The sequence below is a fragment of the Salvelinus namaycush genome, chromosome 24 (assembly GCF_016432855.1).
Source record: "Salvelinus namaycush isolate Seneca chromosome 24, SaNama_1.0, whole genome shotgun sequence".
In the NCBI taxonomy this organism is placed as follows: domain Eukaryota; kingdom Metazoa; phylum Chordata; class Actinopteri; order Salmoniformes; family Salmonidae; genus Salvelinus; species Salvelinus namaycush.
Window position 1 is genome coordinate 5,472,347 of NC_052330.1, and position 15,987 is coordinate 5,488,333.

The 15,987-nt window shown below is 40.8% G+C and overlaps 1 protein-coding gene across 1 annotated transcript; it reads right to left on the reverse strand.

Annotated features, from left to right (window-relative positions):
* Positions 1 to 222: 222 nt before the first annotated feature.
* Positions 223 to 14,256, reverse strand: adam17b (ADAM metallopeptidase domain 17b). The gene is made up of 18 exons (XM_038962971.1): positions 13,881 to 14,256; positions 13,290 to 13,422; positions 12,975 to 13,108; positions 12,604 to 12,692; positions 12,090 to 12,267; positions 11,246 to 11,376; positions 10,389 to 10,475; positions 9,988 to 10,098; positions 9,747 to 9,891; positions 9,399 to 9,490; positions 9,004 to 9,156; positions 8,600 to 8,799; positions 8,158 to 8,261; positions 7,927 to 8,061; positions 7,473 to 7,603; positions 6,066 to 6,233; positions 2,094 to 2,150; positions 223 to 1,375 (listed from the first exon to the last, which is right to left on the reverse strand). Exons 1-18 carry the CDS (start codon positions 13,966 to 13,968, stop codon positions 953 to 955), a joined length of 2,559 nt encoding a protein of 852 aa, XP_038818899.1. The 5' UTR covers positions 13,969 to 14,256; the 3' UTR covers positions 223 to 952.
* Positions 14,257 to 15,987: the final 1,731 nt, after the last annotated feature.

Consider the following 15,987-nt stretch of genomic DNA (forward strand, 5'->3'; position numbering starts at 1 on the left):
GGACTCCCTCAAAACGGAGATAGCCTCAATGGCTAAGATACAAAAATGAGTCCTCCATCTATCTCTATGAGTAATACTGGTTCAGGCTACGGTTCACAGAATTGAAAAGTAAACATTATGCTGGTTTTGTTATAAGTTACAGCCAACCAATGAAATACTTAGTAACAGTTTTGTAGACTTTTTCATGATAAATTCATCCCCCCCCCCCCCCCCCCCCCCCGGTTACATGTTGTCATGGTTACGAAGAGCAAAGCGGTAAACTAGTGTTATATTGCTGTGCCACAAAGTACATTAACTAGCACCAGGCCAATGATATTACAGACATAGCCACAGTACTGCTGGTGATGTATGCATACGGGTGTTAAGCATGTATTTGTTGACCTATTTTCAAAACCTGATATCAAACTGCGCCAAAAGTGTCACTGTCAACCTACTCAACTACATACACGGAGGCATGGTGTAACATGTTCATATGCCAGGCTGTGCAAGTGAGCAACCCAGGATAGTTTTAAACAATACATCATCAATATGACCTGGTCGTCGCAGGTCCTTCTAATTAGCCAGGCACTACAATTTACCAAGACAATTCTAGACTTGATCGTTTCATCTGTGAAAGATTGACTATGTTGATTTCTAATTTCAGTTCTGAAGAATTTAGCTTTTCAATGCTCAATCGGTTTCATTTTAGCCCAGTGGATCCTATTTTCAACTGAAGCTGCTCTCCAACTTCCTATAATACATTATATAACTCAGCCCACATATAGTATCAGACAAGTCCAGCTTGTTTTACTCTGTGGTCTGCCATTCAGTGGTGATTGGGTGAGCATCCTCTCCCACGCTCTCTCCTCTCCTCCTCCAGTCTCTTTCTCTCCCTTTTTCTTTCTCAGTCTCCTCTGTGTTAAGAGCCCTCTTTATCTCTCTCTCTCTCTCTCTCTCTCTTCCCCTCCCTTTCTCAGCACTCTGTCTCCTTGCTGTTGATGCGGATGTGGGCCTGTCTCTGGAGTCTGAAGGACAGGGCCTTGTCACTGCGTCGGGCCAGGGGCCCACGCTCTGTCAGATCCTCAAAGGAGTGTGGAGCCGAACTCCCCATGGGAAAGTCGCCCTCCAGAGCCTCTTCATCCAGGTGGGAGTCAATACTGGGGTCCTCCTGGATGGTGGCCATCCGTGGGCTCTCCAGGGGGGGCAGGGGACTCTGGCTAGGGCTGGGAGTGGAGGTTGGGACGTGGGCCCCAGGGGTTCGAGCTGGAGTTGGGGCTTGGATGGGGGGAGTGCTGGTCTGCTGGGGGCCAGAGGCCTGGAAGCGCAGGGCTGAGATGGCAGGGGGTTTGAAGATCCGCACGGAGGCTGACTCCAGACTACTCATAAACTCTGCATTCTGGAGACACACAAGCAGGGTCAAAGCCAAGGGTCAGAAAACCAAGATGACTACTGTGTATAATTTGTATATACAGTACCGGTCAAAAGTTTGGACACACCTACTCATTAAAGGGTTTTTCTTTATTTTTTACTATTTTCAAAACTATGAAATAACACATATGGAATCATGTAATCAAAAAAAGTGTTAAAAGTGTTAAGGGCTAATTGACCAAGAAGGAGAGTGATGAAGTGCTGCATCAGATGACCTGGCCTTCACAATCACCTGACCTCAACCTAATTGAGACGGTTTGGGATGAGTTGGAATGCAGAGTGAAGGAAAAGCAGCCAACAACTCCTTCAAGACTGTTGGAAAAGCATTCCAGGTGAAGCTGGTTGAGAGAATGCCAAGAGTGTGCAAAGCTGTCAAGGCAACGGGTGGTTAATTTGAAGAATCAAAAATATATTTGTTTAACACTTTTTTGGTTACTACATGATTCCATATGTGTTATTTCATAGTTTTGATTTCTTCACCATTATTCTATTATTCTATTCTATTATTCTATTATTCTATATTAAACCCTTGAATGAGTAGGTGTTCTAAAACTTTTGACTTGTACTGTGTGTGTGTGTGTGTGTGTGTGTGTGTGTGTGTGTGTGTGTGTGTGTGTGTGTGTGTGTGTGTGTGTGTGTGTGTGTGTGTGTGTGTGAGACATATATATGACTCAAACAATACTTACACTCGGAAAAAGCAGAGACTTGGTGGTCTGTTCATACTGCTGATCCAGTTTTTTATCCTGTAAGTGGGAAAAATATGTTAGATGTGATAATAACATGTGACAGGTACTATATAGCATGTTACATGTACTATATAATAACATGTGACAGGTACTATATAATAAAATGATAATAACATGTGACGGGTACTATATAATAACATGTGACAGGTACTATATAATAAAATGATAATAACATGTGACGGGTACTATATAATAACATGTGACAGGTACTATGTTACATGTACTATATAATAACACGTGACGGGTACTATATAATAACATGTGACAGGTACTATATAATAAAATGATAATAACATGTGAGGGGTACTATATAATAACATGTGACAGGTACTATGTAACATGTTACATGTACTATATAATAACATGTGACAGGTACTATATAATAAAATGATAATAACACGTGACAGGTACTATATAATAACATGTGACAGGTACTATATAATAAAATGATAATAACACGTGACAGGTACTATATAATAACACGTGACAGGTACTATATAATAACATGTGACAGGTACTATATAATAAAATGATAATAACACGTGACAGGTACTATATAATAACATGTGACAGGTACTATGTAACATGTTACATGTACTATATAATAACATGTGACAGGTACTATATAATAAAATGATAATAACATGTGACGGGTACTATATAATAACATATGACAGGTACTATATAATAACATGTGACAGGTACTATATAATAACATGTGACAGGTACTATGTAACATGTTACATGTACTATATAATAACATGTGACAGGTACTATATAATAACATGTGACAGGTACTATGTAACATATTACATGTACTATATAATAACATGTGACAGGTACTATATAATAAAATGATAATAACATGTGACAGGTACTATATAATAACATGTGACAGGTACTATATAATAACATGTGACGGGTACTATATAATAACATGTGACAGGTACTATATAATAAATGATAATAACACGTGACAGGTACTATATAATAACATGTGACAGGTACTATGTAACATGTTACATGTACTATATAATAACATGTGACAGGTACTATATAATAAAATGATAATAACACGTGACAGGTACTATATAATAACATGTGACAGGTACTATGTAACATGTTACATGTACTATATAATAACATGTGACGGGTACTATATAATAAAATGATAATAACACGTGACAGGTACTATATAATAACATGTGACAGGTACTATGTAACATGTTACATGTACTATATAATAACATGTGACGGGTACTATATAATAAAATGATAATAACATGTGACGGGTACTATATAATAACATGTGACAGGTACTATATAATAACATGTGACAGGTACTATATAATAACATGTGACAGGTACTATGTAATAACATGTGACAGGTACTATATAATAACATGTGACAGGTACTATATAATAACATATGACAGGTACTATATAATAACATGTGACAGGTACTATATAATAACATGTGACAGGTACTATGTAACATGTTACATGTACTATATAATAACATGTGACAGGTACTATATAATAAAATGATAATAACACGTGACAGGTACTATATAATAACATGTGACAGGTACTATGTTACATGTACTATATAATAACACGTGACGGGTACTATATAATAACATGTGACAGGTACTATATAATAAAATGATAATAACATGTGAGGGGTACTATATAATAACATGTGACAGGTACTATGTAACATGTTACATGTACTATATAATAACATGTGACAGGTACTATATAATAAAATGATAATAACACGTGACAGGTACTATATAATAACATGTGACAGGTACTATATAATAAAATGATAATAACACGTGACAGGTACTATATAATAACACGTGACAGGTACTATATAATAACATGTGACAGGTACTATATAATAAAATGATAATAACACGTGACAGGTACTATATAATAACATGTGACAGGTACTATGTAACATGTTACATGTACTATATAATAACATGTGACAGGTACTATATAATAAAATGATAATAACATGTGACGGGTACTATATAATAACATATGACAGGTACTATATAATAACATGTGACAGGTACTATATAATAACATGTGACAGGTACTATGTAACATGTTACATGTACTATATAATAACATGTGACAGGTACTATATAATAACATGTGACAGGTACTATGTAACATATTACATGTACTATATAATAACATGTGACAGGTACTATATAATAAAATGATAATAACATGTGACAGGTACTATATAATAACATGTGACAGGTACTATATAATAACATGTGACGGGTACTATATAATAACATGTGACAGGTACTATATAATAAAATGATAATAACACGTGACAGGTACTATATAATAACATGTGACAGGTACTATGTAACATGTTACATGTACTATATAATAACATGTGACAGGTACTATATAATAAAATGATAATAACACGTGACAGGTACTATATAATAACATGTGACAGGTACTATGTAACATGTTACATGTACTATATAATAACATGTGACGGGTACTATATAATAAAATGATAATAACACGTGACAGGTACTATATAATAACATGTGACAGGTACTATGTAACATGTTACATGTACTATATAATAACATGTGACGGGTACTATATAATAAAATGATAATAACATGTGACGGGTACTATATAATAACATGTGACAGGTACTATATAATAACATGTGACAGGTACTATATAATAACATGTGACAGGTACTATGTAATAACATGTGACAGGTACTATATAATAACATGTGACAGGTACTATATAATAACATATGACAGGTACTATATAATAACATGTGACAGGTACTATATAATAACATGTGACAGGTACTATGTAACATGTTACATGTACTATATAATAACATGTGACAGGTACTATATAATAAAATGATAATAACACGTGACAGGTACTATATAATAACATGTGACAGGTACTATGTAACATGTTACATGTACTATATAATAACATGTGACAGGTACTATATAATAAAATTATAATAACATGTGACGGTACTATATAATAACATGTGACAGGTACTATATAATAAAATGATAATAACATGTGACAAGTACTATATAATAAAATGTGACAGGTACTATGTAACATGTTACATGTACTATATAATAACATGTGACGGGTACTATATAATAAAATGATAATAACATGTGACGGGTACTATATAATGACATGTGACAGGTACTATGTAACATGTTACATGTACTATATAATAACATGTGACAGGTACTATCTAATAAAATGATAATAACATGTGACAAGTACTATATAATAACATGTGACAGGTACTATGTAACATGTTACATGTACTATATAATAACATGTGACAGGTACTATCTAATAAAATGATAATAACATGTGACAAGTACTATATAATAACATGTGACAGGTACTATGTAACATGTTACATGTACTATATAATAACATGTGACGGGTACTATATAATAAAATGATAATAACATGTGACGGGTACTATATAATAACATGTGACAGGTACTATGTAACATGTTACATGTACTATATAATAACATGTGACAGGTACTATCTAATAAAATGATAATAACATGTGACGGGTACTATATAATAACATGTGACAGGTACTATATAATAACAACATGTACAGTATTAGGTGATTGATGACAACACTCAGAATGTCTGAATACGGGCATCTAATGTATTATTATGTGTTAAGAAAAAAAAAACTACAGTTCCCACAATGCAACACACACAACGTGAATCTAATGCCTTGCTTGGCTACACACCAATGTATTTTGCTAGCTCAAGAATCTTGTAATCACAAGTAGCTAAACCTACGCCCCAGTTTGTCATTCATCAAGGAACAAACATAACGCCTACCACACAGTGAACCAGGATGCTGAGGGGGACCCAGAAGACCAACGAGAAGACCACCACAGAGCCCACGATGTTGTCCGCCAAAAACTTCCGAAACGTGTTGATGTCCAGCTTGTCAATGAAATCCCACAGCCTCTCAATGACATCCTGAACTTGCTTCATACATTTACCCTGAATAAGACAAAAATATCACATACTAGTTACAAAACCATAGAAATAGAGAATAGAGAACTAGAGAATAGAAAGAAGGCCCTCAGACCACAGCAATCCAGAAAAGAAAACTGTACAGCCATGCAAGACTTGTTGCTAGATGTGACCGAAATAGCTGTAAGTAGCAATAGAAGTATTGTTGTCCGTTAAAAGTATTGTTGTCCGTTAATTTACTCCAATTAGGGAAGGGATGGTAGGGTATGGGGGGAAAGTATCTCCATTTTTTTTTTAAATAATAAGGGGATTAGCAATTATGCAAACAATTCAATTGATAAACGGACACTACCAGCAGTACTACACAGTACTACACCTGCACCTGTCGACAACACAAGTTGTTCTGCTTCCACGAGCACATCCAATGCTAGCATCAGTAATTCTACATTTGTTGTTAGCCCAGCTAGCATGGACACTGACAGTTGTGAATCTGATGCAGCCGAAGAGCTACTGCCCCCTTACCCGGGAAACACCGAACAACAGACAGGGACATTGGACCATCGAAGAGGTGCAAATATGATGAGAACTACATTGATTTGGGGTTCCCTTACACTACCGTTCAAAAGTTTGGGGCCACTTAGAAATGTCCTTGTTTTTGAATGAAAAGCACTTTTTTGTCCATTAAAATAACTTCAAATTGATCAGAAATGCAGTGTAGACATTGTTCATGTTGTAAATGACTCTTGTAGCTGGAAACTGCTATTTTTTAATGGAATATCTACATCAGTGTACAGAGGCCCATTATCAGCAACCATCACTCTTGTGTTCCAATGGCCAGTTCTGCGCTATTCTGTGAAGGGAGTAGTACACAGTACGAGATCTTCCGTTTCTTGGCAATTTCTCACATGGAATAGCATTCATTTCTCAAATAAGGTTTTATATGTAAGATGGTTTAATAAAGAACAAAATTATTGATTATTATTATTATATTATTTGTGCCCTGGTCCTATAAGAACTCTTTGTCACTTCCCATGAGCCGGGTTGTGACAAAAACTCACACTCATTCTTATGTTTAATGAATGTATCGTATAGTGTGCGTGTGGCAGGCTTACAATGATGGCAATAAACAACAATTGAGAGTGCGCTGACCCTGGTGCTAGAGGGGGTCAGCAGCTAGAGGTTGAATGTCTGAAAGGGTACGGGACTATAAAAAGTTTGGGAACCACTGCACTAGAGGGTAAGGGTCAGAGGTCAGGTGTCACTTACTGCTCCGTCACAGAAGCCCACGGTGCAGGGTTTTCCCTTGCGGAGGTAGATGTAGTCCCCTCCGTCGTCCTGGAATGGGGCGCACACTCCACTGGTGCTTCGACAGCACACTTTACATGACGAGTTGGTTTCTAGAGAGGGTAGGAAGAACAACACACTGTAGTATCTTTTAAAGGGGAATTTTACTGTAATTTTTTTATTTTTATGTATTCGTATTATAAGTAAAAGGCATCTTTAATAAAGCAGAACACTTAGCGTATACAGGTTCTATGTGGCTCAGTTGGTAGAGCATGGCGCTTGTAATGTCAGGATCGTGGGTACAATTCCCGCTGAGGCAACCCATACAAAATTCAATGCAGAAATAACTGCTTAATGGCATATGATATGATATTATGTCTTGAGGTTGGATTAGTCCACTACAGCCTTTAAAGGAGGGGTGGTGAGGGGAGCGTACCATTGCAGGCGCAGGACTGCAGGTTCTTGACGGCCTCACAGAAAGGGATACACACACCGTCCAGACACTCTCCGTTGTCCAAACACACGGTCTCGTCAGGGGCGTTCTCAGGAGACGGACACTCACTACTGTTGCCTGGGAACAAAAATATGACATTGTCATTGTTCCTAAAAGGACATAGAAATGTGGAGGGGCTCCCTTTCTGGGGGATATCAGGTGATATCAACTTACCTGTGCAGTAGGACCTGCCCTTACAGGTGGCACTGATGGGCTCCTGGCACACCTTGCCCTCCCTCTCATACTGGCACTGCTTACAGCATGCACTGTTCATGTCACTACACCGAGAGAGAGAGGTTCTAGGAACAGAGGTAGGGTTCTGACAACATTTGGTGGTCGTTTATGATATGTTGTAAGAATGTTGTATGAATGTTATAAAGAATGAATCTTCTCTGTGATATCACCCTGAGAGAGAGAGAGAGAGACAGACAGAGAGAGACAGAGAGAGAGACAGAGACAGAGACAGACAGAGAGACAGAGAGACAGAGAGAGAGATCGGTCATGGTAATACAGGGTGATATCACAGAGAGAAGATTCATTCTTTATAACATTCCTAGAACCTAAGTGGGTGTGGTGTGCAGGTATCCGGGGTTTGGTGGTTCCAGAGAGGGCTCACCTGCACTTGGCTGTGGGGCGGAGCTTGCAGTCGGAGGTACAGCAGCGGTCATCGTTGATGTGCAGCAGTCCCGGGTCACACTCCTCGCCCTGTTCCACCCTGCTGTTCCCACACACGTTACTGTTCCTCTCCCTGAAGCACACTGGAGCCTTGTTCCTCAGACGCTTCACAATGGAGATCTTACTGCAGTTGGAGAAAAGCTGGGGATACAAAACAAGGTCATGAGCCGTGTCCAAAACTGGCACCCTATTTCCTCCTTTGCGCACTACTTCTGACCAGAGCGCTATGGCCTAGGGTGCCGTTTTCGGACACATCCATAATCCTTCTTGGTGTAATGAAGACTTAAGGTTTGCTTGAGATTGATGTTTGGTTTGTCGAGTGGGGGAAAAGGAGGGTATTTGAACCTTGTTGTTGACGTGGTCTCCGCTCACAGCGATGGGGTACATGACGTATTTGCCCCCCTGGTCTTCCCTGGGAGCACAGTAGGGGATGTTATCAGGGTCGTGCTCTGCCCCAAAGTTATGGCCCAGCTCGTGAGTCGTCACCAGGTCTGCCTCCTGAGGGCAAACCATAAGGAAAGGTCATATTAGTGAAATATGATGGTGCCTATTCCAGACAGAATAATAAGTATTGCCTTTGTGTACATTTGGATGTTCCAAATTCTAAGCCTCTTTTTTAAAGTCGCAGATTAAGCCTAGTCCTGGACTAAAAAGCATGCCCAATGGAGAATAGTTTTTTTGTCCAGGTCTAAGTTTATTCTGTGTCTGGGATACCAGCCCAAAGAGTCTCATAAACCCACCTTGGTCAGAATAGTTTTCCCATAGTTCTTAGTGCTGGTGAGCCCTGTGTTGAGATAAATAGCTCTCGTCTCAGGCGAAGACGGAGGGCACTCTGATGACAGAGAAGGCAAACATTTTCCAATATCAGTTTACCAATGTCAGAATTGTGGTCAAGGTTAATGTGTTGACTGTTGTTGACGGGAGGCTTATTATCTGTCCCAAAATGGAACCTTATTCCCTATATAGTGCACTACTTTGGACCAGTGCCTTATGGGCCTGGGAGAATAGGGTGCCATTTAGGACAAGGGACTTGCTCAAAAGTAGTACACTACATAGGGAACAGGGTGCTATTTGGGACGCAGACTTACTCTCTGAGCAGAGGCCCCCAGGGATGCCCTGTCTGGAGGGGGCCACGTAGGCCAGGCCCAGGGTCCCCTCGTCAAAGTCCTGGTAGGTGAACAGGTGAGCCAGACACACCTTGGACGCGTTGTCTGCTATGTCCACACTGAATTGCTGCGATGAGAACAAAGAGGGAATACTATGGCCTATTATCATACAGTATACGACTACTATGATGTCATTACTCAGATGATTACACATGCTGCTCACCTCCAAAAGCTTCTTCACGTCCCAGACATCCTTGCCCTCGACGGGACTTCCCCTCATGTTGAAGTGGGCCTCCCCTGGAGGTACGCGGGTGGGGAGCTTCTCAATGATGATCTACATTGAGGATTAGAGATTGAGAATGATGGGAAGGAAGAATCTATCATCAATCCCACCTCATGGTAAAAAAAGAGCAGTGATCATCTGTTCCGGCAGCATGGCAACGGAGCGTCATGAGATGGAATCCTACATAGAAACTGTCTAAATAAACAGAAAATACAGAAGGAGGACGAGGCTCCATTCTCCTTAAGAAATAAAACAGGGGAAAGGGGTGGGGGGTGGGAGATCTGAGAGGTGGTAGTGGAACATATCATAGGGTGATTCTCAGCCTGTCTCAGCTAACTCACCTGTTGGATCTGAACCCCGTATCCTTTATACTCGTCATCCCACGACGTCGACCTGTAGATGTCATCCACACGGTCAATCAGCTCGATCTGACCGACCAATCAAAACAGGGAGAAAGGTATGTGGTGTTTTTCACAGACAACCATCAAGCCAAAGACCAACCCACACAACATAGGTTCCAACCCACACAACATAGGTTCCAACCCACACAACATAGGTTCCAACCCACACAACATAGGTTCCAACCCACACAACATAGGTTCCAACCCACACAACATAGGTTCCAACCCACACAACATAGACAACATAGGTTCCAACCCACACAACATAGGTTCCAACCCACACAACATAGGTTCCAACCCACACAACATAGGTTCCAACCCACACAACATAGGTTCCAACCCACACAACATAGACAACATAGGTTCCAACCCACACAACATAGGTTCCAACCCACACAACATAGGTTCCAACCCACACAACATAGGTTCCAACCCACACAACATAGGTTCCAACCCACACAACATAGACAACATAGGTTCCAACCCACACAACATAGACAACATAGGTTCCAACCCACACAACATAGACAACATGGGTTCCAACCCACACAACATAGGTTGCATCCCAAATGGCATCCTATTTCCTTTATAGTGCACTACTTTTGACCAGAGCTAAATGGGTTAAATGTGGAAGACACATTTCAGTTGAATGCATTCTGTTGTACAACTGACGAGGTATCCCCCTTTCTCTATAGGTCCTGGTCAAAAGAAAGGGCACTACAAAGGGAGTAGTGCACTACTTTTGACAAGAGTGCCATTTGGGACACACATTACATCTTACTGAACAGCGCCCCCACCAGGTAGTTGAGGGTAGTGCTCTCCTCGCCACGGCCCATCTCTTGGAAGAAGCGATGGTCAGCCACCAAGAGTAAAGGACAGGTGTTCTTCCTGTGGTCATGGGCCTGTCTCTTCTCTCTGACCAGGGGCTCTGTGGATGAGTGGGGAGGAGATCATGTTTCATTGCCAGTCAGTGCCATAGAGACGTTGTCAAGCTGAACTACACACCACTTGTATTTTCTACACTACACAACCCTAAATAGAGCACTGGGCAGATTCAAGATCTCATGCCATACAATTAACAACAGCGACTGAGATCACCGAGTGCTTCTCGTAAAGAGTGACTTGGTTCTCACACCATAACGTCAGGGAACGCGGCTATGTCGTCGTCATCATCATGGGTCTGCCATTACAGCTCACTTCAAATATACGTTTTTTATTTTATTTAACTAGGCAAGTCATTTAAGCTAGCGTGAATAGCGGAATAACGCAATGAGGGTATGGTTATTAATTTAACAGACACTGACAATGTGACCAGGGCTTTAGGATAGCCTGATATGTGAATATGTTTAGTTTGACTGTTGGGTTGCATTAGATGGAGTGGTCACTACACGTGGTTTGGACTTATGAGGGACAGGATTTTACTGTGATCATTATTTGGGGAAGCTCCACCCCACATTCTTCTCTCGCAGTCAACTATGAGTTCAATCCTACTCCCCCCACACTCACTCGTGCTCCCCTACTCCCCCACTCCCTCGTGCTCCCCTACTCACCCTCTCACTCGTGCTCCCCTACTCACCCTCTCACTCGTGCTCCCCTACTCACCCTCTCCGTCTTCACCCTACTTCCCTCTCTCCCACTTACCTTCCTCCTCATCCTCCAGTCTAGCTGATCTCATACTCTCAGGCAGCAGGTCATTGGAGTCAGCCTTCACGTAGCCACAGACCTTGGGCGAGGCCAGTCGGCTGATGTTCCTTATGTGCTCAGGACGGTATACCAGCAAACGGCCATCGGGGGGCGCCGACGTAAACCTCCACAGGGGCTGAGGAAGGACAGGGAGTCAAAAAAAATAAGATTTGGGGTATTTTGACACTTTATTTAGACAGTATGGGAATCAGAAGAGGATTCAGGCAGGTGAGAGAAACATTGGGAAGGGTGGGCACAGGGATTGAGCCCTGGTCTCCGGTGGGGAGATTTATATATGTGAAATATGCCAGGAGTGTTACCACGGCTCTGCCCAGAAAGGATGATTTAATATGATTATAAACTCAGGTGGATTATACACAGAATATTCCTCACACACACTGAGACATTTCAGAGTAGATTGTCATATTGTTGTAATATCACAATCTGCTGTTGAAATAGTGTGATACCATACCTCAATGTTGTACTCTGCTCCGTCAGTGAGGATGTGTGCCGAGAAGTCATTGTCATCAATATGCGCCTGCACTCTAGAGTTCTCCTCCCCTTCACATGGACAACACTCAGTAAACAACTATGTTGAGAAACACCACAAAATATAAACAGGGGACAAAGCCAAATTCCTAAGGCATTAAGAGACGTTAAAGTGATAGTTTACTCCAAAATCAGATGTTAGCCAAATGTTTTCGGACCTCAAAAGTGGTCCAAGATTGATGAGTCCAGATGATACTGGTAGGCAATCTTTTATAATCAATTTAGCACTTTAAAGCCCCTTAATGGACCTCGATCTGGTGGCTGCTGAGCCCAACCATGTGGTGTCCGTCTTACCTATGACATGGCCGGTGAAGAAGTTCTGTCTGTTGACCTCGTAACTGTCCTCCTGTCCATCCTTATCCACGAACACGGCACTGAAGTCCTCTGTGAACAGCTCCGTGTTGGTCCTCAGATACAGCTTGAAATGCCTAGCACACATAAACAGAGTAAGAAACAGGGTGAAAGTAAAACACAAATATCATTAAAAAGATCAGTGACTAGTGCAACTGAGGCACTGACATTTCATTTGCATCCCAATTGAACCCTAGTCCCTATATAGTGCACTACTTTTGACCAGGGCCCATAGGGACACAGCCGTGGAGTTCCTACCTCTGTAAGGCAGTGAAGCTGAGATGTCGTTCCACGTGGGTCTGTGTCTGGAGGTCCCGTCGCCGGACCGAGTGAGTCTGGAGACTGGCGAGGGGCAGCACCTCAAAGTCTGAAAGCATGGAACTGAGGAAGTCTGAAATAAAGGCAGAGGATAACAGAACAGATAAGTACAGGACACATTTTCCTGACTAAATACCAACAACACAAGAACGTTCATATACCAACCTATTCAACCTAAAACTATTCCGTTTTATTCGATTCTATCAGAACAGTTCTCTCATAACTCTCAGTGGAAGTTTTCTCATAACACATCAAGTGCCAGGGGGGTTAACCCAGGAGTTATACTATTATTGCTGCCATAATTGCTATATTGGCGTGTACACGTGGTTGAATATAGTCTCACATGCAAAGTCTGAAATACTTTTTCCTTCAGATGTTATTTCCATATGGAAAATACTATTATGATGTATTCTTTGGCAACTGTTATGTGTGTGGGATGTCTGGTTTGTGACCATTCCCCATCTCGAGTAGCATAAACTCATGACATCTGTTTAACTGAAAATCAAGTTAGCCTAGGCTCTCTCCACTCACCATATTCAGGATCTACAACCTCCGCAGGCGGCTTTGTTGCACCATTCGTTAAAAATAGAGAAACTATAAATAAAAAGACTATCTGCATATCGGTATTTATGGGTGGAACATGTAAAAAAAGAAAAAATCCATACACTGGTCAAAAAAACTGTTTCCACAGTATTTGTTGTATCGGGATAATCTCTCCAAAAGCCCACTAATTGAGTTGTTTCCGAATACCAAAGGCAGGCAACAATTTAACAAAGTTGATAGCAGCAATGTAACAAAATTGGTACGGTGACCATGGAGCAAAACATTCAGTTGTTCCGCAACTATAACCGATTGTTAAAAGTCGGACTTCTAGTTTCGGCAAAAATATTTGTTCTTGAAAACCAGCTCCCGCATACCCGGAAGTGTTGTGACAGAAAAAAAATCACATTTACAGTTGTTCACTTTACATTAACATGACGCGTAGCCTACACACTATTTTCACCGCAATCTATCCCCGGTTGTAGACTAATTTTACCCCCCAAAAATTGAAATTGTTCTTCTGTAGATCTGTGTTCGGAGGATCTTGCAGAACATTTTTGCTTCAGTCACTGCAGCTCTTATATAAGGATAATAAAGCTTTAGCAGCAGCAGAGGGATTGCGAACCGAGCGACATCTGGGCTGATCTATTTTTAATGCTTGGACATCCCATTTTAACGTCTAACATTTGCGTTTAAAATCCCAACCATATGCCTAGGCCTGGGTAGTAGTGTGTGTATAGACCTATTCTGTCAACGTGAAATTATTGTCATTTTTACTTTCAAATAAGATTTTTTTTGGGGGGGGGGGGCGTTCACTGACAACGCTGAAACAACCATGAAATAACTTATCGTATACAGTAACACGCCTATTACAGTTACCTTACATATTATATTCGTGCACAAATATACATTATGTAATAAGCATTGAATCAAATTAAGTAGGCCTACTATATGATGTAGAGGTAACTGCCAAAATAAAGAAAACACTTTATTAAATGAAGGATACAAATTAACTGAAGGTAAATGAAGGATACAAATTATATTGAAAGCAGGTGCTTCCACACAGGTGTGGTTCCTGAATTAATTAGTTAAGCAATTAACGTCCCATCATGCTTAGGGTCATTTATAAAAATGCCCAGTTGCCCATTGATTTGGCTACTATGGCTAGAACAAGACATTTCAGTGACTTTGAAAGAGGGGTCTGAAGCAAGCAAGTGTGTGTGTGTGTGTGTGTGTGTGTGTGTGTGTGTGTGTGTGTGTGTGTGTGTGTGTGTGTGTGTGTGTGTGTGTGTGTGTGCGCGCGCGCTTGTGTGTGTGTGTGTGTGTGTGTGTGTGTGTGTGTGCGTGTGCGTGTGCGTGTGCGTGTGTGTGTGTGTGTGTGTGCGCGCGCTTGTGTGTGTGTGTGTGTGTGTGTGTGCGCGCGCTTGTGTGTGTGTGTGTGTGTGTGTGTGTGTGTGTGTGTGTGTGTGTGTGTGTGTGTGTGTGTGTGTGTGTGTGTGCGTGTCACGAGGAGTGTACTCATTACATCTTGCAACGGAAACCATTTAAGAAGCAAACAGAACAGGGAAGGGACCTTTAGAAACTCTCTTTCAATAGAAACTAACATTTTCGTTAAACGTTTTCAGTTTGAAGTAAACGTTTTCTGGTGCAACAGAATGCGAAACGTTTTGCAACAGGATTGGCATAATGAATACATCCCTGATCTCAACCCAACTGAAAACTTAAGGGAGATTCTAGAGTTGTATTACATCCATTTTCACTTGGTTGGTTTTGCACATATAAATGGAATCACTAGAACGGGTATTTTGAGTGTATCCCAGAATTTAAAAAAAAAAGAGATTGTTGATGGTAAGTGGATGCTTCTTAACCTTCTGTGTACAACAACAAGACAAGTTGCAGCCCTCCAATAGAGTTCCAGTCATCTATGCGCATTGAAGCTGTTCTGGCGGATCGTGGTGCCCCAACACCCTATTAAGACGCTATGTGTTTCCTTTATTTTGGCAGTTACCTGTACATTAAAGTGGTGAGCTCTATTCTTGAAGTGATGTGAGATGGGCTTAAAAGCCTGCTATTTTCATTCTCCAGTCTCAGTCTGTCT